This window comes from Gopherus flavomarginatus, chromosome 8 (genome assembly GCF_025201925.1).
Source record: "Gopherus flavomarginatus isolate rGopFla2 chromosome 8, rGopFla2.mat.asm, whole genome shotgun sequence".
Taxonomy (NCBI): Eukaryota; Metazoa; Chordata; order Testudines; family Testudinidae; genus Gopherus; species Gopherus flavomarginatus.
The window spans coordinates 24,659,556-24,684,544 of record NC_066624.1 but is presented as its reverse complement, the minus strand read 5'-3'; the positions used below and the strand labels follow the sequence as shown (position 1 = coordinate 24,684,544).

At 48.1% G+C, this 24,989-nt stretch overlaps 1 protein-coding gene across 1 annotated transcript in view; it reads left to right on the top strand.

The window, feature by feature from the left end:
• The first annotated feature begins 746 nt into the window (after positions 1 to 746).
• Positions 747 to 24,989, top strand: part of LOC127056629 (relaxin receptor 1-like) — a 48,854-nt gene continuing 24,611 nt past the window's right edge. Inside the window, exons 1-10 of the mRNA XM_050964716.1 lie at positions 747 to 1,296; positions 14,408 to 14,554; positions 15,317 to 15,406; positions 16,150 to 16,255; positions 17,310 to 17,381; positions 18,577 to 18,648; positions 19,071 to 19,142; positions 20,498 to 20,569; positions 22,601 to 22,675; positions 23,342 to 23,413. Coding sequence (XP_050820673.1) covers positions 1,248 to 1,296; positions 14,408 to 14,554; positions 15,317 to 15,406; positions 16,150 to 16,255; positions 17,310 to 17,381; positions 18,577 to 18,648; positions 19,071 to 19,142; positions 20,498 to 20,569; positions 22,601 to 22,675; positions 23,342 to 23,413 — 827 coding nt within the window. The 5' untranslated portion in view covers positions 747 to 1,247. The remainder of the gene's footprint in view (positions 1,297 to 14,407; positions 14,555 to 15,316; positions 15,407 to 16,149; positions 16,256 to 17,309; positions 17,382 to 18,576; positions 18,649 to 19,070; positions 19,143 to 20,497; positions 20,570 to 22,600; positions 22,676 to 23,341; positions 23,414 to 24,989) is intronic.

Below are 24,989 nucleotides of genomic sequence, written 5' to 3'. Positions count from 1 at the left end.
TATAAATTGCTCTATACGTGAACCTTATTATTGAAGCTAGTGACAAAGGCAGGACTAGAACTCAGCCCATGCTGGCTCCCAGTGCTGGGCTCAGATCACAAGACACCTCTTCACAGGCGCTAAGCAGTTTGCAGGAAACGCTACAGCTGCTCAAAAGTTTCATGAATTCAAAACCAGGTATCTTTCTTTGAGCAAACCATGCACTGCTGCTATTTTCCCCAGCACTAGCTGGCATCCATCTCTAAGGCCTGGTTTACACATGAGTTTTGTAGCAGTGTAACTATTTCGGTTGGGAGGGGAGGGTGTGAAATTTTACAGTTAGTTATCCTAGTATGTCTGCTAGTGTGGACACAGAGATATCAGTATAAAGGGGTCTATTCCTCCTCCACTATGGGAATAGCCATACTGATATAAGCACTTTTATATGGATATAATTGAGTCTGTGCTAGTGTGGTTGTACCACTTCACTCATCTGTTATAGGTAAAGCGGTACAGCTGTGTGTGTAGACCAGCCGGAAGGAAGAGAGACATTGCTGATCTGAAGCAGTGTTCATTAGAAGTCATGTCCAGCAGAGGGCCCTCTTGCCAGGTCCTTGTTGTGCCATTGAAAAAAAATCACCCCCTCCTCTCATCGCCTAGTCAGGACCTGGGCATCCTGCAGGGAAGCCACTCAGATACTCAGCTCCCTTCAGCTGCACAATTCTCTGAATCAGCAGACGCACAGCAAGGACTGAAGGGTTGTTTGCCTTTGGAATCCTCCTCAGCAGAGACAAGTGAAACAAAGCAATTGAGCCTTCTGCATTTTAAACCAGATCCTTTCAGGTTCATGTGCCATTTCCTTAGAGGTAGGTGAGCAAGGTGCAAGCGTGGGGGGGGAAATGTCGACCACCTAACTCCGGTGGCGCAGGAAGATTCCCCACCCCCAGGAACTTAAATGTGAGGGTGAGAGGAACTGCAAATATCTTCTGGTCCTGGGGCTGCGTGCCACTTTCTCTAGTTTGGGGTGCAGGAAGAAACTTGGCTTGACGGAGGCCAACAGCACCTTGCAGAGAGAAGCCTGCAGCATCTCCTGGGCTGGTGTGTGCATTTCTGGGAGAGCAGAGCACACGTGTACATGTTAGCAAAAGAAGAGCCACATCATCTCCAGAATTCCCTTCCCTCCTCCCCTTCCTCATCTTGCTTTACAGTAACCCAGAAGACTTCTCAGTCTTTTCTAGCCTGGGATTATAGTCGCAAGAGTTGCCAGCATGAAACTTTTCCTGATTATTCTGCCTTCTCTTTTCCAAGCTGTTACAAGTAAGTGGCCGCGTTTGCACTTCACTTTATTCAAAGTGGGGAGAAAATCCAAATGTTTGATTGGGGGGTTTGTGAATGAGGGGTTTGGGGGTAGATCTCACACATGTTAACTGGGATGGATGGATTGCATGGAGAGTGGAAGGCTAATTTCTGTCAAAATCTGCACCCCTATTTGTGTCTCCTTATTTCCTTGCTGCATCAGTACTTTAGTTGAAGCAAAACGTCTTTGTGTCTGTATGTCTGAATGTCTTTGTGTCTCTGTCTGTTCTGTCATCTGTTCTGGGCTTCCATGTTACCTGGAGTCTGAGAGGGAAGGAGAAACAATGGCAAGTTACAATTCTGTTGCTTGTCCAAAAGGAAGCGAGATGTTAGATTGGAATGAGAGCAGCTCCAGAAGCCATGTTAATTTCATTTTCTTAAGGTGAGCTGACAGACACAAGTATAAGTTTTGTGGCCAGAGTGGACAAAAAGAGGATGATAAAGGGACCCTTAAAACTGGGTTTTAGGAAAGGATAAGGTGGCAAGTTCTTCCGTGTGCCAGTTTTACTCTGATTTGTTGTTTTGCTGTTTACCAATGACAATGCAAACTTTTCCCTGTCGCCAGCTGTGGTGTGGAGAGCAGAAAGATATTGAACCCAGCGAGAAGGCCAGAGTGCCTTTACCCCCCATCCCCTCAAATCAAATAAATTTTTATTAGCATCTCCCTTAAAATGATTTGGTTTTGGAGCAGCCCATCACACCTTAACAGTGAGTAACTTGCTGTTAATAGTGGGATGGGTGTGTGTACTATATGTGCATGTTGTATATGAGTGTGAGCATGTGTGTGCCAGGCAGGTACCTGCAGCAAAAGGGGATACCCAGACCTCAAGGGCAGGGATACATGCCAAGGCCCAAAGGGCTCTGTATAAGAAGACATCCCTCCCAGGGGCTGCATGTTCTGGTCCTGTATCTGTATTTACTTGTTGCATTATCTGTTTTATTGGGGGGGGATGTGAGGATTAAGGGAATGTTTCACCAAGTGAGAGGATTCTGTTGGGGAATTGATTTGTTGAACTAAGTGTACAATAAGCTTAATATAACTCAAAACCAGCTCAGGGTTCTGATCTGAGGGGAAAGCTTTTCTGATGGGAAAGAAACAGGTCCCCCAAGTCACACATCTGCCTTTGCAATGTAGCGTTCTAGTGTTTGTTTTAAGTCCAGAAAAATCTGGCTAAAGGCCCAGGAGATGGAAAACTGTGCTAGGGAACTATACACTGAGATGATTATATATAGTATGTTCTACTGTTGGAGAAACAGTAACTTAAGCATCACAACTTCCTGTGAACTAGGTCAGTAGCATCGCCATTCTACAAACGGAATGACTGAAGTGCAGAGAAGTCAAATGATTTGCCCGAGAGCACCCCATAAGGGGAAGGCAGGACCAGAACAGTAATTCAGGTGTGTGTGGCTCCCAGACCAGGGCTTAGTCCGTTAGACCATACTTCTGTTTAACAACCACTCTTGGCTGAGTTTGTTGCTAACCACTCCCTTTGATCCTGGCTCTGGCAATCAGGAGAGGAATGCGAGTCTCTAATGCTGAGTTTTGAGCTGACTGGGGTTAGTTTATGGTTTTGGGTGGACAACACATGGAATGCAGCAATTTCAGATTTGAAACCAGGTAAAGACTGGTAACTGAGCGTCACTTTGAATGTTTGGATTGCTCAAACTCCAGACCCAAAGCTGAGCCCTCAGGGTGCAAGCCCTCCATGAACCAGAACTGAGAAAGAGCTTCCCCTGCCTGATATTGCCTGCAGCCTGAGACCATGGCGTGTCATGCAGTGCTAGTGAGCTTGCCACCAAGGCAAAAATCAGGACGTGACCTCAAAAATATTGCTAGCTCTGTAGGTTAGTATAACAATCCAGACAATAGAATTACAGCTTCAGAGTGCAAGCTGATCAGTAGAGAGGCCAGGAAGGAACTATCTAATACACAGCACTGCACAACTGGTCACATGTATTATGGGTGTTTTGCTTTCCTCTGAAACACAGAATGTATCTGCCTCCTTGTATTAGTTCTTTACTATCTCTTTCTCCTTCCTTCTCTCCATTAGTTCTTTCCTGCTTTTCCTGCATTTCTCTGGTTCTTTTACCACCATCAGATTTTCGTATGCTGCATAATCATCATGGTTTTGGTCTCTGCATAGGGAAATCCTAAACTTTGTGCGGTTCATAATCCAAACCTAGATCCACACGGGACAGCTCAGAAGCTTGGGTTTGACTGTCAATTTGTAACTTGATACCATCTCTTGGGGAAACCTATGTGAATAAACTCTTTGTTGTTATTTACACAGCTCCATATAGGGACAGGAGCTGTGCCACTGGGGCATGATCCAATACCTAGTGAAGTCAGTGGAAAGATTCCCATTGACTGCACTGAGCCCTAGATGAACTGAAACAAAAAACTTGCAGGGACCCCCCCCCCCCCGCCACATGATGTGTGAGTGCAATAAAATAACACCGCACTGTGTCTGTCAAGATGGGCCTTAGACGCAAAGTTCAGGGGCGGAGTGGATCCGAGATTCATATTTGGAATTGGATCCATCTTTAAACCCAGGGCTAAGAGCGGATGCTATGTGGGCTTCCAGCTGCAAGGCTTCATAGAAGAGGGGAGAGAGGAGGAGAGTAAAGGGTTAAGCACTGTTTCTCTCCATTATTACCCTTTCCTCTCTGGACACACTCTCCTCCAAATCTAGCCTTATGCCAGCAATGTAAACGTGGACACGTTCGCTGTATTAAGGCCTGAGTTAAATGTTATTGTTTCTCCATCACTCCCTGGGGACCACTCGTCTCCTCCTTTTAATTACTCACTTGTTCTTTTTCTGCGCTTGTTTCATTAGGTTTCATTTGCAGTTGCTTTAAAATCATTAGCCCAGCATAAAGAACCCACATGTTGAGAAAGTGGTATTGGCTCCAGAGGGGCTCATTTGTGCTGTGGCTCCAGGCACCACCCAGGATGCAGCAAACCCTTCCTTTAACAGAGGGGGGAAGAGCTTTTCATGGGAATGGTGGCCTAGGGCTGTCTTAGCGCTCTGGCTCTCACTCAGAATGAATGCACATGGAGTTCGGAGTGCTGCCTGGCAGCATCATCATGGCTCAGACCCATAAGTCTTCACTGGGCCAAACCTCCCATGGGCTATGGCAGACGTTATGGTAACAACTGAACAAGGAGCTCAGAATTTGGCCCTAGCATCACAACACCAGTAACAATTCCATTCAGTGGTACATTTGTGACATTCATTGGCTGCAAAGGGCAGGCGCCAGATGCCTCTACAGCTGGGAGCCAAGGGCAATATGAATGTCTCATGAAAGCAAATGCAAATAATAGCACAACCCTCAGAGGAGGAGAAGGGGGGAATCTGTCACCTGACTAGGAAGTTCCAGCAGTTTAGACCTCAGGAGCCGATTTTTGACCAAGGGAAAGTCTCTTTCTCCTCCCACTGGTTCCATGGGGCCTCTCTGGCCAGGGGTCAGTGAAATGCCCTCTGCCTCAGATCTCAGGGCCGCTGTGCTGGTGCATTTAAAAGGTTTTCCATTCGGCAGATCCTGGCAGCCTGATTTCTATTTTAAATCCTTTATCTGCACTTTATCTTTGTTGGTGTTTTAATTCACACCTGAATTGTTTGTCTTGCAGGGCATCTGTATAGCCGTGCCTGATAGTGTCAAAGTACAGTGTGTGCGATCAGCATTAGGGGAGAAAAATGGTAACATCTGTATAGCCGTGCCTGATAGTGTCAAAGTACAGTGTGTGCGATCAGCATTAGGGGAGAAAAATGGTAACAACTGTGTTAACCCGGGATGTGACAGAGGTAGTAACAAACCCATCATGACTGCGTTTTAAAAGCCTCCTTAAATAGACCAGGGAGCATCGAATCTAGCAGACAGGTCAGCGAACTCCCACCTTGTCCACATTCCGTGCAGCCTGAAGGCCATGTCTCTGAAAGGGTTTGGGGATCTCCTAGTACTGGTCACATCACAGACGCTGCTGTCAGACCCGCTGGAACCATTGCCAGCACCTCTTCATGTGAGTGATGCTGTGGAGGGACCAGATGAGTCCTCAGGACAGATTAGAAGAGGTGCACATGGGTCATTAGTTTCTAGCACCTCTGCAGCAACAGATAGGGCTTGTAAAAGTCCCTATGTCTACATAGCAACTAGACACCTGCAGTTGGCCTGTGCCAGCCAACTCAGGGCTGGGGCTGGAAGGAAGTCAGGAAAAAATGACTCTGGTAGAGGCAACGCCTAGGGCAGATCCATTTATGTCCATAGGGCTGCTGGAACTTAGAGCAGGTCCCTCGCTGCTTGAGTTATGTTGGGAGCTGATTTTGCCCCCTACCATCCCAGAATTCCAAGAGAGCATTGATGGGGCCCTGGGGCAGAGCTTGTGTGTTCTGCGCGTACTGGAGGGGCCACACACAAACGTCATCCTATATACAATGCCAAATCCCACTTATCTCACTCGTAAGAATGGTCCCATGTAAGGGAAGGGGATGATTGGCTTAAGTAATGTAAGCAGGGCTTGCCTGGGGACTCATTTCAAGGCACAACTTCCAGCTGCCCTGAGAAGCTTTACAGCAAAATATGGCCCAAACCTTATTGTTTTGACATAACATCTCATTTTTATTTAATTTTGCACTGATGTTTATTACTGCCTAAAATCTGCCAACATCAAATATTTTTAATAAATAAAACTCTTTTAATGAAAAACATTAGCGCACCTGATCCACTAGAAAGAGACCCTTGCATTTCATAGCCTGACTTACACTTCATTTTATTCCAGGCTCCAACCCTACAAGTGGGCAGGTGCTGCAGAAAATTAAGGGAGCCGTCCGAACTTGAGTTTGCCTTAGCCAATGCTTTAACACGTGTCATCTTGCAATAGCTTCTTGCAGTATTCCCCATTTGAGACATACATTTAACAAAGCTTTCTGTTACTGATTGTTACTAACTTTCCAAGACTGTTGATTCAGACCCCATGTTGCACCTTCAATGTTGAGGCTGTCGTTTCTTGAAGAATAAAACCTGTGATTAACAGTTTTGACTTTTGGGGGAAGTTTCCTCATTTTACAATATAAAACCATTTCTGTGACTATATTCCAGAGTCCTCATACCTCTCTGCTCAAGCTTCCTTTCCAACTCACTTAAAACTTATAGCTTCAGAAGCAATGATGGATTGCATTTATTTCCCCCCAAAAATTGTGGCCAGCTGCCCAGCCCAGCAACAGTGCAAAGTCTGTTGAATCTGGCCTGTTCATGCAAGCACCATCTGAGGTACGTGAAGCAGATTGTCACTGACAAGATGTGTCCCTGAGTAAGATAGTGTTCCAGACAATTTGAGTGTTCTCCACAAATAATTTAACTCACAATGCAATATTTGTGTTTGTTTTCCTGAAGGCAGAAGCTGCTTACCTAGAAACTATTCAAATCAGAGAGATTCAGGCAAGAATTAAAATTTACGAGTGGTCTGTTCAGCATATAGGAAGAACTTCTCCACAGCTAAAACTGAACATTTCTCCAAGATCTAACTACCTGTACAGTGAGTGCAACAGAGTTTGTAAGATTGTCCTTAATCATCAGTCCACCTGGTGATCCATGATATTACACATCCTGTCTCTCTTAGGTACTTATATGGCCCCCATTATCAGAGTGCCTCACCGCCTTTAATGTATTTATCCTCACGATGGCCCTGTGTGGTAGGGAAGTGCTATTATCTCCATTTTTACAGCTGGAGAACTGCAGCACAGAAAGGTTAAGTGACTTACCGAAGCGCACACAGGAAGTCTGTGTCTATAATCTAGCTATGGTATTCACAGGGTGACTAACACCTTGGTATGTAAGCACCACATAAGAATTTAAATCCCTGGGCCTACATGCATTAGTAAGAGTTCTTGCATTGGGCCCTATGCTAGCAATCAAACCCTAGTATTGTTCCCCTCCACATTTAAGGGTAGGGAACATCCTTAGAAAATTGAACCTTTACTGCTAGCCATTCTTTGATACAGAAGGGCATGACTCGAGAGAGAGATGGAAGGTTTTCTAGATGATATCAGTGTGTTTTGTAGAACAAGAGAGAAGTGAGATGATATCTTGAAACCTTGCATCTTTAGGAATCTCTGATCTTCTAGTGCCATGAAAAGAAAAAGAAGACCTTTAGCACAACACAGTATGCTTGCCCCACTCATCCATCGACTCTTGCACCATCTGTTTGTTCTACATCCGCTGTATTATAAGAAGAGAAAAGATATTCTTTGTCCAACTCGTTGAACTAGAGGTGACACACAGATTTGCTTCATTCATAGTGAGAGAGAGCTGAGGCACAGTCATGCTGTTTCATGAGGTATCGAACTGTATGTTTTCAAGCTTCTTCTACACAGTGAAACACTTAATAAATATACTCCAGCCTCACCTGGAGCATAAGTTGTGCCAAACACACAATTAACACAAGTATTTGTGAAAGCCACTTCAAATAATGTTGTAATAAAACATAAGTAAAATTACAGAGCTTGCAAAAAATGAATATAAGATGAGGGATATATTTTAAGAGTTCCAGAGAAACATGAGCGAAGTTCTTTTTATGGATTGTGAGTGTGTACATAACACCTCCATATTTGTTTTGCTTACCTTTGGTTTGCATAGATATATTTGCCGCTGTCATCCCCAAAGATGTCAAAACAATCTATAAAAAGCCCTGGGCAACAGGGCGCAGAAGCACAGTGCACTGTACAAAATTAGTAAGAGAAAAAAAATTGGCCAGGGAGACTGGGGTAAGCCCTGACTCTTACAGAAAGGGCCATGTGATCCCCATTGTCAGCATCTGCATCCCAGGCCATTATTAATCCCTCTGGTATTTGTGGCTTCATCTCTTGCAGAAAAACTCCTGGTACTCAAACACAGGGACAGTGCAACAAAAGGTGCAGCATGGAAAGTGAGAGAGAGGAGAGAGCCGCACTGTTTGACTCACCTGAAAATAACTTGGAGCCGTCCTCGCTGGGCAATGGTTTGCCTGAATGTAACTCATAGCTGCAAACCATCCTTTGAAACATTTGTCCATTTGTTTGCTGTCTCTAGCTTTCCACAAACATGACCAGTCAGCTGTTCGTAGCTGTGTTGAGATCAAGCCTGGCAGAGGTGAGAGTACAGCCCAGACCTCCTGACTGCAGTGTTTTAACCCCAGGAGGACAAAGCTTTAATCAGCCACTGCAGTTTTTTCCTGTTGCTCTTTAATAGTATTTTTTGCAACCAAAACCCTCCACTGTATTTGAAGGGTAACTTGGTGGTGCATTAGGATTAGATTCAATCTGTGGGAACTACTCTGGATGTTCTAGCCATGAGTGTATCTCAGGCTCTGAAGTGAGGGACCCCAAATAAGTTTGTTCCCTTCCATCCAGATTGACATCCACCTCCCAGTCGATCACAGCCAATGATTAATACAGTGGTGTCATTAGCAGGGACTGAAAGGGATCCAGAAAGCTGGGGTTGATCAAGGTGCCTCCAGTGGATTTCTGTGGATGTGAAATTCAAGATCTATTAGAACGTGCTGGGAGAGCACTTCACAGTCATTTCCGGGATCAGGACCCAGAGAAGGTTTGAAGATTGTCAGTAAGTCATGGAGCTTTTCACCTCAAAGCCCTTTCTAAACATTCTAGAATTAACCTTCACCGTTTGCCTATGGGGGAGGGAAATATTATTACCCCTTTTCTGGAGAGAAATGTTTTCCCTTAAGTCAGAGGCAAACCTAGGACTCAGGAATTCTGGCACCCAGTTCTGTGCTTGGACAGCTAGACTATCCCCTCCATGAAATAAATGGTGAGTCTCGGCCCATCTCCCAGTGAGCAGGCATCTGCATCACTGAAAATATAAATAACACCTCTCGATTCCCTTGTAGGCATGTTTAGTACAGAAATTATGGACTGACTGAACCATGGAGATTGAACTCTCCTCTCACCCTGCCGGTCACACTGTTGAGGGACACTTACCCTGGTGCTACCTGGCTGTACTTCTTTTGTGGACCATCAGTCTCCAGGACTATCAGTCTGGTAGATTTTCACCATCATGTTGTAAGAAAAGCAGATGTCCATACAAGTTCCCAATGGCTGGTGATGAGCAATTGCTCAGCATCCCTAAGGGGCTGGGTTCCATCTTGCCTCCCCTACTCCTGTTCAATGAGTATATGGGGCTGCTGGGAGGGCTGATGGGGAGATGTGATGACACCCAGCTATATTTCCAGCTCATCTGATCCAGTCAGTGCTGTTGAAAGCCTTGCCCAGTGTCTGAGACCAGGGCATGGATGAAACTACATGTCTGAAGTCAATGCGGGTAAAACTGTGGTGGAGCTGGTTGGCAGGGGAAGTCCTTCTTTTGCCTGGTGTGTCTGCTAGGTGTGGTTAGTTTGCCATCTGGAGTGATCGTTGGTCCAGCATTGCTGTTAGAGGCTGGTGGAGCTGCAGTGATCAAAATGGCCTTTTTCATCCTTGTTTGGCCTGGAGCGTGCTATTGACATGGACTTTGCTACCAAAAGCCATGTCTTTATCTCCTCCATATTATGCTGCTGCAACGTGGCCTACATAGGGAACTTCGTCAAACTGCGACGGTGGTCTATTTTGTTGGAAGTGCATGGCACAAGGGCTCCAGAGTCAGCATTGGCTGTTGCCTGTTGGCTTCGAGGTGCAGTCTGTGCTTACCTCCAAAGCCCCCTGAATAGCTTGGAACTTGTATGCTGCAGAGGCAGCTCTCTCCTTCTGTGGCATTGGAGGTGCTCAAGCTCAAACCCCCTTGGTACAGGAGAGAGGAGGCTAATTGATGGCAGAGTGTTCTCTGTGAGGAGACTCTCCACTTTGGAACGGACTCCTTGCTTTGGCTGAAATGGCTTGATCCTGCTGATTTTCAGGGCAGGGTACAAGACCCATCTGTCTCCCCAGGCTTTTGGGGCAAAGGTGGTATCTGGAGTTCAGGATAGACGCGTCTTGATGTCTGATCTGAGCCTAGATAAATACATTCACTTTAAATAAGAGAACTACATATTCAGAGCTCTGCAATGGAGACGCTGACCCCAGGCAGAGCCTGAAATGGAATCCTGAGGTGCCTCCAGCTCTGATGGAAGAAGAGCAGACCCAGCTGTTGGAGATGCCCAGACATTGACGTGTGATACTGAATACTCCCCAGCTAACGTCAGATGCTGCCTTCAAAACGGGAAAGAAAGAGCTCGGGGTGGCAGTGTGGAGGGGTTCCATTTGATCTCAACTGGTGGATTAATTCTCAGGTTCTAGAACATGCCTGAAGTGCCCACGCTCTACCTAGAACAGTTCTAAGAATTTGCAACTTTGCCCACAAATGGTTCTGTGTTGTAACCTAAGATGCAGCAAGGAGGACAAGCACGGGCTGTTGCTGTTAGAAATGTTGTTCGGATCAGTTTTATGGCCTAGGATGGATGTAGCTCTCTCCAGTGGTTTTTGGGAAAGCTCCAGTTTTTAGGGAAAGATTCATGGATTCAAAGTCTATTGCCGTTCCAAATATTAAACACTTTTAATCATGTTGATTAGCTCCAGCGGGTGTTGCAGGCATTTTGGGCCCATGTTTCCCTCAGAACAAATGTCCCAGATGCATCAATAAATCTGATAAAAGGTTAACGGGTCCCCAGGGCCCATGTGGACGATATATGGCTGGGGACCCAGCCAGTGTTTGCTGTTTTGCTGCTCCAACCAGTTGTTACAGAGAGACTGCTGAAACGCTGAGTTAATGTGGAAAAATACTTTCAATCCAGGCAGCATCAGCCTGTGAAAAGAGAGGGCATTCATGCAGCTGAGCCTTTGGGTACGACAAACCATGAGACTGTAAACTGTTCAGGCTAGGAACTGCATCTGTCCAAGGTGTAGCAGCTTTTGGGTGCTATTTTGCACTATAAATAACCTCACTGTGCATATTGTGTGCTCCCTGCTGTAGTTAGCCACGGGCATAGTAAATCAGAGGCAGCTTGTTGGGTGTAGCCTGTCTGCAAACTGCTTTGAGTTCTAGTTGCTCCTTTTCCTTGTCCTCTGGAGCACCTCTCTAGAAATGGGCCAAACGCTCAAGAGATGTCTGTGCTTCACGGAAGGGCCATTCTGATTAGAATCAATTCTGTGGCTCTAGCACACTCTCTGCATTTCCCTGGTCACTGAGGTCAGTGGCAAGAAACTGGGATCTTTGCTGCCTGAGAGTTCAATCAGTGACTCCTGCTGCAAAACCCGGCTGAAATCTTCCCCAAGAGGCATGAGGAAGGGGGGCAGGGGTGCCGGGTACAGTATTGTGATGGCCCTGATGGTCTGTGAACCCCCCTCAACACCAGTAGGAGAAATTCTGTTAGCCTCTAGGAATCTGATAACCCTGTGACTGACCCAGAATAAAGCCATGTTCAGAGGGGCACTTGGAAGGGAGGAAAGGGTCACCGCCCTCTCTGCTATCCTGCAGCTGTGGCAGCTTTCCAAGCACATAGCATGCTATCTGTGCTTCTATTGCATCCTGCTCCCCGATAGAGACCGCCCACGTGCCCCTACACTTGGAACAGTCTTCTCCTGCAGCTCCTCTTTGAGACTCACAGATCTCCCTTTAAAATTCATTCCCCTTGCCATCCCGCACGGGCCAACTTTGACTGTGACTGATGCCTCTCTCCCACCTCTGACTGTTTGGACTGTTGCTGTCCAAGCTAAACTGCAAGCTGCTTGGGGCAGGGACTGCTTCAGACTAAGTGCCGGCTTCGACACCGACTTATATCATGTGTCATCACTTACCCCTGAACCTGCTGCCAGTCCTGTAGTCACGTTCCTCTTCTTTCTATTACAACTTGCCTCTGGGGTCATAATCATCTCAGTAAAATGCACCAATTGAATCCGTGGGACTCGGGGAGGGTGGAGAGGGGAGAAATGACCCAACTACCCAAAGCACATCCATTGCCAGGTAGAAATGACACTCACTGCCCCACATTATGAAATCAACTAATAGATGTGTCTTCAGTGTTAAACACAGATCGTCAGCCGCTATCCATGGGAACTTTAGCAGCAGCAGATCACCTTGAATGACAAGCCTGGGCTGTTCACACTGTTCTGTCACAGCCATAGACTGCGATAGCTTCCTTGGGCCCTGATCAAAGGCGAGTGCATGGAAACACTTTGCTTGATTTGGAGAATGCTTTTGACACAGTTAATTGTAGGATATTAATGAACAGAACTGAGTGGCTGGTGTGCTTTGAAGCTCTGACTGACGTTTCAGAGCCTGCCTGACTGAAAGGGCTCAGCAAAGTAGAGGTTTAAGTTAGTTTTCTAATGATCACAGGGAGTGAACTGCACCTCAGGGGAGGGTGGCTTTTCCAGAGGGCTATGGAGCTGGTTTGTTATACTTTAGTTAATAATGTGTCGGAGTTTCTTCTGCTTTCCTTGGTGTACGTAACTCCATGGAAAGATCTCCTGCTCCCAGTTCTTCCTGTACACTAAGCTGCCTCTCTGCCGTGCCACCTGGAACCACTCCAAAGAAGAGGCTGTCACTCCTCACACCAGAGAGTCCCTCTACACCTTTTCCTGAGGTTGCTGCCATCTTAGAGGAGCAGCCAGTGTAAGTCAAGCCACCTCCTGCTCCTCTGCCGAGGTCCCATCTAGTCCAGCCCCGGCCCAGTGCAGGTTTGGCCCCGACAGTCTATTCTCAAGTCTGATTTTCAGAGACCTAAAGGATACAGCAGCCACCATTTCCCAGTATAATAGATCTCCAACTCCTTTATGTCTCATTGGGGAGTGACCCAGTGTCGGCTGGAAGTAACCTGGCCAGCCCTGGAGATCTGATGTCTAACCTAGCAGGAGTTATTTTACTCCCCCTTGGAACATAAGTGGGTTTCAGCTCCAAACAGAGTAGGAGTGACAGTGACCTCCTGCCTGAAGAGCCTTCTCTTGATTGTTGCTGGCTCCCGTCACCTCACACATACCCCACCGAGCATGGCCCACATCCTGCGGAGTAGTCCTGCCACCCAAAGCCCAGAGAGAGGACACTTTGGACCAGCTGGGACATGCAGGATGGAAGTCAGTGTTGTGTCTTGTGTTCTCCTTTGTAGTTTTCTTGTGGTGGGGAAAGATGCTGGATTGACAGTCCTGGAGACCGATGGTCTCTATTACTCCTCAGAGCAGGCACAGCATGGCTCCCCTTCCTCATCCCCCTCAATGTGCCTTATCCATCCCCATGAGACCCAATCCCCTAGGGGACTTCAGCCTCAATGACCAACCAAATCCCTCCTAAAGCTAACCCATCTTCTGTCAGGCATTTCAAGGGTCATTCACCCAGCAGTTAATGAGGATTTAAAAATGAAATTAACCAAGTTACAAGAGGAGACCATGTGTCTGTGTCTGTATCAAACATAGTGCCACTGTGAGCTTTGTACCACAAGAACTAGCTCTCCCCTTACATAATGTACAGCAGCAAACTGTATGGTTCTCAGTAAATAGCAATAATCCGGTTTAATAGCAGCACCTATTAGCATTAACTGTCCTGGAGATTTTGTGGCATGCCTTTCACGTCGGCCACAAAACAGCCGTTTGATGGGCACGTCTTGCCATCATTGCTGATCTGAGCTGGATTCTTTTTCATAATGATGATTTTTCTGCAAGCGTTTTCTGAGATGCCTCCACTGTCCCAGATGGAATCGTCGGATGGCGGTGCAGAATTTATTACTGCTTCTGTTTCCTGTTCCTTCATTTGAGAGGGAGGAGGGGAAATGTCTCTTGGCTATGGTGAGACATCTCTTCATGCTCTTACAGTGTCAGGGCATGTCTCCTCTTTGCAGTTCTCAGGCCCTGCCAGAGCACTGGGAGACATCTGAACAATCAAGGAGCATGGTCCAGATGGGCTGGTGTTGATAAAATCCCATTGATAAGTCATGCCAGATGGGACTGGGCTAACGTGCAGTAACAGGGTACCAGACAGTGACAAGTTACTGTGTCCTGGCAAGATCAGCACTTGTAAGCCAAGGGTGAGAGCTGGGTTTTAAACCAGCCGCAGGTAAGGACAGGGGACTGGCCTGTTCAAGGATGCTTTTTGACTGTGTCTTGCTTTCCTTTGGCAGAGTCTCTTCTGGTTCATTCCAGGCTGGACAGCTATTCCTGCCCTTTGGGACAGTTCCCCTGTGGCAACCTGTCTGTCTGTTTACCCCAGCTCCTGCACTGCAATGGAGAGAAGGACTGCAACAACGGAGCCGACGAAGAGAACTGCGGTAATCAGCTACCCTCACAGCCTGCCCTCTCTTTTCATTTCTCCGGGCCGCCAGATCAAAGGCAGATGCCTTGTAGTTAATAAACCAGGTGGACCTGGAAATCCCAGATCCAGAACCACCAATATATTCAGGGGGATTCTGGAAACATGAAAACAGGGCGGACTTTAAGGGTCACTTATGGTCACCTGGCTGTCTTGCAGCTAACACCGAAGGTATAAACCTCTTACTGGGAGAGTACAATTTCCTCTGACTTTCTAATAATGACAGAGATGTCTAGGTAAGGGGTTGTCAGACAGAGATCACCCCAGCCTTAAATGTAGGAATGTAAGAGCCAGCAGAAAAGGAATATCCTGTCAGGACACAGTAGAGAGTCAAAGAGGCAGCGGGCAAGAGCTAATATAAACTAGAGATGGGCCGAAGTCACCAAACATGGGCCTGGATCCAGGTTTTGAACACTCCGTGTTTCAGGGGAGTCGGATCTAAGGTTTGGCTCCAATGGCAAGAACCAGCTTCAGTTCAGATTCTGAATTCCCTCCCTCTGAGTTCAGGGGTATTCTGATCTAGGCGTTTGGTTCAGGCCCAGCACTGAGGTAAGCATCTCTTGAGCAAGCAGTGCGTGGTTCCTAGCGCTAAGATCAGGAATCAGAGTGGGGGTGGGCGAGCCTGGGGGAGGCTGGACATGGGGAGGAGCAGTGAGTGAGTCTGCTGTGAATAGAAAGGGGGCCAGACAAACCCGCATGACTTCTGCCTTCTCTTTTCTAGTGGATAATAGCGGGTGGCTGCAGATCTTGGATGACATGCAGCAGACCAAGGGCAGCAGAGCCACTGAGAAAGAGGAGACCCCAGTCTGTGGTAAGTACTTCCATTCCAGCGGCTGGCTTTGTATTCTTTCCACGTCTACTGTGTCTTCCCCAGCCTTCCCATGCTACTGCTCAAGCCCTCCTGTCTCCCTCCCTTCCTCCCCTTTTGTGCTCTCTCTACCCCCTTTCCCCTCTCATCATCCCTCTCTTTCACTCCCCTCTCTCACACCCCTCCCTCTGGAGTGGGATAGGGTTGCCCCTGCATGGCAAAGGTGCTACCTCGTGATCCTCTGAGGTTTGAACCAGTCCTAAAGGTGGGATTCTGGGAAGCTGGTAAAATCTCACCCTGGAGCCCCACCCAAAATTAAGACTGAGCTTTGCTCAGGTTTGGGGGAATTCAACTCACCCTCCCTCACTCCCACCCAGGTGAATATGCTTTTTTGATCTTCCTGGTTCTGTCCAGGCCTGGATGTGCTGAAATACCCCAACCAAGGCAGGCCCTGCGAGATTCCCAGCCCAGACCTGAGAAGTTCAAGAAAGCATCTCTCCCCTTCTGTCTCCTCTCCCTTCACACACCCTGCCTCTCCTCTCATCACCTCCTCCATTCTTCCACTGCTCCCACATTGCTCTTTAGGAATGTGTCTGCCGTCCCCTGCCGCTTTGACCCCGACATATCCATCCAGCCCTGACCCCTCTCTGTACACCAGTGTGCCCTTTTATCTGCTCACCTGCCCAGCCATACACTGAGATCCTGTCTGTCTTCAGTCTCACTGTTTCTCTTGTGTGTGTCCCCAGTGCTCGACCAGTTCCCAAAGGAATGCCAGTGCTCGGGAAGGGCGATAGACTGCACCGACCAGAACTTGCACACTGTCCCCTGGGTCTCCTCCAATGTGACAAAGTTGTGAGTAACAGGGGCCACCATAGGGTAAATGTGTCCCTTTCTTTGCAAAATTGGAGCCAGTGGGAAATTCGCCCTGGTGATTCCAATTTTTAGCCTATCTGACTGTGCTGCATAGCATCAATCATCAAGGGGGTAGTGCCACCTAGTGGTAAGGCTGCAGAGGAAGCTAGTTCCAAGGGTGATAATGCAGAGAAATTTATGTTATCTAGCAAACTGAGTCTGGGATTATCACAAGGAGACTTTTATCTCTTAGATTAAGGATGCCCCAGATGCACAAATCTCAGTTTTTTCCTAATCCTCTATGATCAAACCCAGGAGGCTGCATTCTAATGATGGAGATGCCGCTGCCAGGTGCTCTGTGCCAATCAGGCTAGAGAGGTCTAAGCCACTAATAGCTGGAGAGATGCTGGTAAACTGTGACCCTCTGGGCCAAAGCCCCAGGCTTTATTCCCCAGATTAGCCTAACTGCAAAGTGCTTGCTGTGAAGGCAAGAAGAAGATTTTGACATCAAACTGAATGAATTTCCCATCCATTTGTTTGTACTGAGTTGTTGTCTTTCCCTGGCATTAAATAATGGACCCTTTGCATTTCTCTAGCCCCTTTCTTCCAAGGATGAATACGCTGCAAGTATTACACAGCTCTACCAGGGGCTGTAAACCTTGCCTAAAAAATTGGTATGTCTGATATTTGGGGCCATGCAGCATTTTGGGCTCATGACATCTGAGCAGCATTCACAGATGGCAGAACGAGCCTGGCTACTAAGTCTGAGCATGCAAACGCCATTTGCATACAGGAACCGGGGCGGGGGGGGGGGGCACTCAAAACCCTCAGGTGTCAAAAATGATGCCAACAATTCAAGAAGTGCTGTTTGCAAATGTGATCAGTAATGGATAGCAAAGAGCTGCATGTCTCTCACACGTCACTCAGATAAGATAGGAAGGGGGGACTTTACGTGGAGGGAGGCTAGTGGGAGTAAAGAGACCTGCATTTCTTAATTGTTCATGAAGTATTTCCTGATCCGTGGTCCCTGATTTTTCTTTCCACCCCTCCCTAGGGATCTGAAGACTAATAGAATCCACTCACTGTGGGACAACCAGTTTATCATGTACAGAAGTCTGGAGAAGCTGTAAGTACCACCCCCTCAGAGCGGCCGGATCATCGACAAGGGCACGGGGGGGCGGGGGAAGAGTAGCACATTTGCTGAGTCAGCAGCACCACATTTAAAAGAATAAGCTCCTATTATGCAGGGCCAGTTTGGCTAGGCAAGAGATGATGACCTTGACTTCTTCAGCCTGGCAGGGCCCAGTGACCTCAGAGGCTGTGGCTTTTCTCATTTTAATAATCCACCATCACACCTCTTGAGCGTTCGGCTTCAGAGTCGGAGGAGCTGAGAAAACGGGAGGGTTGGGTAAGCCCTTGTTTACAATTGTTCCTTAGTTAGTTATCACTGAGCCATGGTTGGCTGGCTCTGTCAGTGCTTCGTATGTGGCCTGAGCCACTGCCCATTGAAGTCAGTGGGTATCTGTCATAGATATCATCGGCCCTTCCTGCACTGCTTCCATTATAATGTGCTAAGTGGAGGGTGAGGAATCAAAGTGACCTTTTTGCTCACCTAACATGGGGTCTGGGACGTTCAGAGTCCAGCATGGCTGTTAAATGACAGAGGGGAGAACAGCAAATAGCTCTCTGTCCTGGAAGACTCCAGCACCTTTTCTACAAGTCATTTCACTTGGGTAAACAAGATATTTCCAGCCTAACGCATTGGCGGGTTTATGATCTGAGATCACTCAGAAGAGATTTTGTTCTTTCAGGTTGGATCCCAGCCTAGCGTCCTTGCTTGTAATAATAATAATAGTGCCATGCGTGTCTCTAGTGCACCAGGATCTCGGAGCTGCTATTAATGATTTCCAAGCATTTATTTGTTCTTTCATCTTCACTCCCCTCAGATGGGAAAACTGAGGCAGAGAACACGGAAGTGATTTTCCCAAAGTTGCACAGAAAGTCTGTTAGCAGGGCCAGGACTCAAGCCCCCAACTCCTGACTGCCAGTCCTGTATTTTTTATCCATAAAAACATCTTCCCCTTCACTGTGGCCCATTCCCAGTGCTGGGCAACTGGGGATGGGAGTGCTGTACATTGCTGTGCAGGAAACTGTTTTATTTCTTAGTCCTGATCTCTCTGAGCAGTGGGCAGGGCTGCTAGCACTCTATACTTCTGTGCAGAAGTGAAACAGGTTTTATTCATTTCTGGGGACCAGGAGGGGCTGGGAGCACCATGGAAACCCTGTTAACCCTGACATATTTCTGTTCTGTTTGTAAACAGCCTCTTACAGTACAACGAAATCCAGTCAATAATGCCCCATGCTTTTGCTGGACTTTTCAAGCTTAAAATGTTGTGAGTACAAGGTTTTTGTGTTGTGGGTCGCAGGGGAGAGGAGGCTATTGCCAGTCTCCGTGTTTCAGCCCTCTTAGCACAGAATGAATGCAGTCTGAACGCATGTGGTCTAGCAGCACATGTGGCTGAACCCACCATCCCCAGCAAGAACGATGTTTGAAATTAGAGCACCATGTTATGGGGGAGGGAGGACTTCTGGCTCTTACAAATGTTTCTCTCTCATGTTCCCCTCCCACATCATTCATTCCAAATCAGGCTTGCCCCTGCAAAATGCAGATGACTTGAGGATATCCCCATTCACACCCCTAAAACAAGGCTGAGGGGAGCTGCTGGGGGGGTGGAATGGATGATAAATAAAAACCAGTTTAACCAACAACATCAACTCACGGTCACTTTTCTTCTCTTCTCTTTAACACTTCCAGGTTCCTGAGTCACAATAACATCACGGAGCTGAATCCAAGAGTCTTCCAGGATCTGCATAATCTTGAATGGCTGTAAGTGCCTCTTTCCACTGGGTGGCCCCCAGGGGTCCTATGAGGAGTAAGGGGATGGAATTGAGTTTAAGGCCAGGTTTGCCTGAATATCAGGGATAATACTAGAACAGTGGGATTCATTAGGCTGGGCAGTTGTATCTCCCAGACCACACGATGTTGTTTAGGCCAAAAGCTTAGCAAGATTCCTATGTGGATTAGACCTCTATAGGGATAAGGAGAACATCACAGTGATATCAGACAGGATTAAGCATATCAGAGAGATAAACCCTGCTGCAGCAGGGCATAAAACAACCGGTAACCTATGGGGTTAGGAAGAAACATTTTCTCTGGGCAGGCTACTCCATAGTTGCCCACAATGGGATTTCTTGCCCATTCTGAAGCATCCATTGCTGGCTACTATTGGAGACAGGATACTGAATTAGGTGGATCAAATACTGGCCTGATCAGGCACGGCAGGGTATGTGCATATGCACATCTGGCTCCTCACAAAGATTTTGTGGCGGATTGGCACCCTGGGCCACCCTGAGTGAGCTGCTCCTCAGGTTTTTTTCTAGGTTATTTAAGGGAAAGGTTGGTTGATCATGTGGCAAATTATGAGGATGGGGCTCTGAAGTGCTGGGAATTTCTATCTCCTATCACCCAGGCAGTTCTTCATCGGGTCTGTGGTGCTGCATATGGAGCCCTTACAGGGATCACTAGCAAAGTGGAATAATAATGTTTGCTTTGCAAAATGGCTGTCTTACTGAGCTTAGCTCAGCCTGGAGAGAGAACTTCCCAGGCTCCCAGCCCTTCAGAGTCCCACCCTCATCATTTGCCACATGATCCACCAACCTCTCCCTTAAATAGCCTAGAAAAAACCTGAGGAGCAGCTCACTCAATCAGCCACAAAATCTTTGGGGGAGCCGGATGTGCCCTTAAATCTCAAATTCCCCAAGTGGACTTTTAATTTATCATTTATTTTTGTAGCAAAAGAAAAAAAATCCAGCAGCCCCCTGCTTGTCAAAGAAGCCAGACTCTGAACTCGGAGCAAGCACATTAGCCAGAATGCTCTGAGTGGAAATTCAAAGGGGTGGTCTATGTACTCATCTCCTCTGGCTTGGGTCGGGGGGGCGAAAATGGATGCGGGAGGGACCAGGAAGTGAAGGAGAGGAGAAAGCTGATGTTACTTGAATTTCTGCTGTCAGGGAGAAAGAGAAGAAACCACCTCCCGCAGGGACAATTTAGAGCTAAACGTAAGCCTGTGAGACAATCTCTCCTTCCTAAACTAGTAGATCCCCAACTATATTCCTGTGGAGTTGCCACTCCATCTAAAGTCTATTCTTCTGGGTCACCACCTTTCTCTCTTCTCATTCCAGAATGCTGGATAACAACAGAATTGCCAAGATTCTCCCAGCGACTTTTGTGGGGTTGAAATCTCTGTACTTTCTGTAAGTCTGGAGCCAGTCCTCTGGGCCCTCTGGGGGTCCCACTTCCAGAATGTCCTCGATGCTGCATCTTTCATTCCCATCCCCTAGGCCAGTGTTTCTCAACCATTTCAGGCTGGTGAGCCCTTACTTAAAGCAAACATTTTTCATGACCTCATTACATTTACTATAAAAATAAGAGTGAAAAAATGTATCAGTGATAACGCTCAGGCTATGTAATGTATGTGTATGTTTCAAGAGGTTGACAGAATATGTTACCTTGAAGAAAAAGGGAGTGTGGGGATTGGGAAAGCAGGATTTTTTTTGCTTTAGATCGGGCTGGGCAAACTTTTTGGCCCGAGGTCCACATTGGGGTTGCAAAACTGTATGCAGGCCGGGTAGGGAAGGCTGTGCCTCCCCAAACAGCCTGGCCCCCACCCCCTATCTGCTCCCTCCCACTTCCCGCCCCTTAACTGCCCCCCTCAAAATCCCAGACCCATCCCACCCCTCTGCTCCTTGTCCCCTGACCACTCCATCCCAGGACCCCCCCCGCCCCAACCGTCCCCCTGAGACTCCACCCCCTATCTAACCCTGTCCCCTGACTGTCCTGACCCGTATCCACACCTCTGCCTCCTGACAGGCCCTCCGGGGCCCCCACACCTATCCAACCCCTCCTGTTCCCTGTCCCCTGACCATCCCCCTGAGAGCCTCTGCCCCATCCAACCGCCCCCTGCTCCCTGTCCCCTGACTGTCCCCCAGGACCCCTCACCCCTTAGCCAGCCCCCCGGCCCCTTTACCATGCCGCTCAGAGCAGCATGTCTGGCAGCCATGCCGCCCAGCTGAAGCTAGACACACGGCCGCTCTGCTCCACAGGACCGCCTGAGGGAGGGGGACAGCAGGGGAGGGGTCGGGGGCTAATGTCCATGGCCGGGAGCTCAAGGGCCAGGCAGGACGGTCCTGCGGGCCAGATGTGGCCCACGGGCCATAGTTTGCCCACCTCTGCTTTAGATAGTACTAAAAGGTTCAATGTTTTGCGCTTCCTCTCCTCCCCCGATTGTTATTTCTGAGTGACTCCTTCCCCACAATGTTTGTGACCCCACTGGTTGAGAAGCACTGATCTATACCATTCCTTTCCCTTGCTGCACTGTATTTTAGGCCAAATCTTACCACTATTATTCTGTCCTAATGCAGGCAAATCTCCACTGGGAGTTTTGCCGGAATAAAGATCTCAGTGTCTGGCACTTAATTATAGGCAGAGCTGAGGGTGCCACCCAACACTTCACAGTGTATGACCATTTTCCTTTTCTTACAACTTTTCCAGACTTTAATGGGTTGTCTGAAATTTTCCATGCCAGGCATGTGCCTCAGGTTGAATGTTTCAGCAAAAATTAATCAGAACAAGATTAGGGGGAAATGGTTTGTTTTGCTCATGTTAAAAAATATTTCTACAGCCATTTTGTTGAGAAGCTCTAGTACCTCCATGCCCTGAAGCAGAGACTTGACATTTGGCAGGGATGTGTCTTTTGTTGTTCTTGGGAAAGATTACTCACATTTGGCCAATTTATAAACCTTTGAAAAATCAAAGTTCCCACCTGCTTGGTGGAGCCTTGCTAGAGTTGGGGAGCTACATTCTCTGAAGCTGCTGTCTGCAGCAAGCATGCTCCAGCCAGACTGAGCTGGCCTTTCCCTGCAATTGTCATGAGTTGCCTGTGCAACCTGATTTGGCCCTCTTGTATGCATGCATTAGGATACGGTCTGTCATTACATGAGCATATGCCATTATTTCCACAGGAACCCTGCTGAAGATAATCTTATCTATAAACTGTGGTTATCTGTGTCAGTACCCTAAAGGAAATGAGTGAAACTAACAGCAACCACTAATATCTGTGCAATGGATTGGCTCAATGACCTGTGATCTCTGGACACAGGGGGTGTGATTGCATTTCAGGCTCAGAGGCATTAGTGACTGTGCCAGGAATGCAGTGCCAATCCCACCTGTGTACTGGGCACATGGACTAGGCATTAATACAGGTTTTCTTATTGCTTCCCAACCAGGTACATGCTGAACAACTCCCTGAGTAGCATGCCCAACACTTCTGTATGTGCAGAGATGCCGAAACTCAGCTGGCTGTGAGTACCTGCCCTGGTGTGGAGATCTGGTGTCTGAATTGACAGAGGCTGTGGCGTTGGGTTAGCCAGAGTAAGGCACAGGCACCTCAGCCCACCCCCGCCAGTGGCATTCTTGTGAGCAGGTTGGGTGAGGTTATTCCCAGTGCAGGCTAGGGGCAAGGAGAAGCAGCTGTGTCTCTTGGTATTCTGCAGGGAAGCAGGGTAGATGCGATCAGAGCAGGGGTTAGCTTGAGGTGATTTGGCTGGACTGGAAGGGCAGAGGGGAGAGGGCTGCAGCAGGAGAGACACAAGCAAAGGTGTTTTAACAGAGGGGAGCGAGGGGACAGGGTGGATATTAGAGAGGAAGCAATGAAAGGCCATAGTGAGAGCATGTGTCAGAGAAAGGAAACAAAAGAGGATAGGGAGGTCGTGAGCCTGAGAGATGAGGGGATAGTGGAGTTTTTGACAGGGATACAGAAAGCAGGACCAGGATCTTTGGGGTCAGTTCTCACACAGCTGCTGGGCAGCTGGGCTCAGGAGCTCTGCTCTCACGGGTGGCATCGGGACAGACTCCCTTTTGTCCAGGGAGAAGCAACAATTTGTCTGGCTGAGGACATGTAGGTTGGAGGGGGATCAATAAGGTGAAGGATTGCTATCCACAGAACCCAGCTACTGCTCTTTCTCTAGGGAGCTGGAAGGAAATCAGATCCATGCTCTGAGGAGCTCAGTGTTCCAGGAATGCAGCACCTTCACCGTGCTGTGAGTACCAACCCTCCTCTGGCCATACACTAAGGTGTGGGGGGGAAGGTGGGATCTGGCGTAGCTATGGAGTCACACCTTCAACCCTCACCTGCATGGGGGAAATCACCAGGGACCCCATCTATCAGCTGGGTCATGCTATGAATTGGGTGTAACACCAGCGATCTTGGGCCAGGTTCTCAGTTAGTATAAATCGGTGCAGTTCCAATGACTTCAACAGAGCTAGGTCGCTTTGTCCCTGCTGCAGATCTGGCATCTTGAATCCATTTTGTGGCACACAACCTATGTTTATAAACAGCAACAATAGAGACAATTCCGTGGTATTTTAAAAATCGGTTGTACATCTGCATTTATACTTGGTAATGGGGTCCAGAGATTTCACCTCTAGTTCACTGCTTTGACATCTGCTCAGGTTAGTAATGAGCAAAAGCCATTGATGGCCATTCGGTGACCAACGAGACATGAGCTGGTGAGGCTAACACCTGTCCACATCACCAGGAGCGGCTCTAGCTTTTTTGCCACCCCAAGCACAACTGGCAGGCTGCCTTCGGCAGCTTGCCTGCGGGAGGTCCCCGGTCCTGCAGCTTCGGCAGCTTGCCTGCGAGAGGTCTCCGGTCCTGCAGCTTTGGCAGCTTGCCTGCGGGAGGTTCCTGGTCCCCCAGCTTTGGCGGCTTGCCTGCGGGAGGTCCCCGGTTCCACGGCTTGCCTGCAGGAGGTTCCTGGTCCCCCAGCTTTGGCAGCTTGCCTGCGGGAGGTCCCCAGTCCCGCGGCTTCTGCGGCTTGCCTGCAGGAGGTCCGCCAGTCCTGCGGCTTCGGTGGCTTGCCTGCAGGAGCTTCGCCGGTCCTCGGCTTTGCCGTACCCGCCGCCGAATTGCTGCCGAATCCACGGACCTGCCGCAGGCAAGCCGCCGCAGGCTGCCTGACTGCCGTCCTCGCAGAGACCAGCAGGGCACCCCCCCGCGGCTTGTCGCCCCAGGCACGCGCCTGGAGCCCTGGTGCCTGAAGCTGCTGCTGCACATCACAAACTATGGAGCTAATACCCTTGGAGCAAAGGCTAAGGCAGAGGGTGGTATGTGCAGAGCGCTCATCTTTCTGCTGCTCACGCTGTAGCTGCTGTGTGGGCAAAGCGATTCGCTCTCCACCCAGAACCTTTCATTAGCACTAAAATCCCTTTTACATTCAGCTTTCAAAGAAGAAAAATATAAAGCCTGCCTAGTAGGTTGTCAGCCTATTAAACCACCTGCCAGTTCTTTTTTTGCCCCTCGTCCCTAAAGCCTATTTTTGGTCAATTTCATATCTGGCCTGCAGTGTTTGTTTACAGTGTCAAGCTATAGTGCTGGTGCTTTCCAGGAGCTCATAAAGCCAAGGAATTCTCCCAGAGAAGATGCAGCCCTGTCCTAGAGTCTAGTTTTCCTAAACATGATGTTGGTATATTTTACAGAAGACTCAGCCTCTGGAGCCCTGCAAGATAAGGCTAATAAACTTGCATGGCCTGTATATGTTATTCATATACACAAGCTACAAATTGTTCATGGGACAGTGGCATGAAAGGAAGAAATGAAATGTGCAGTCAAGC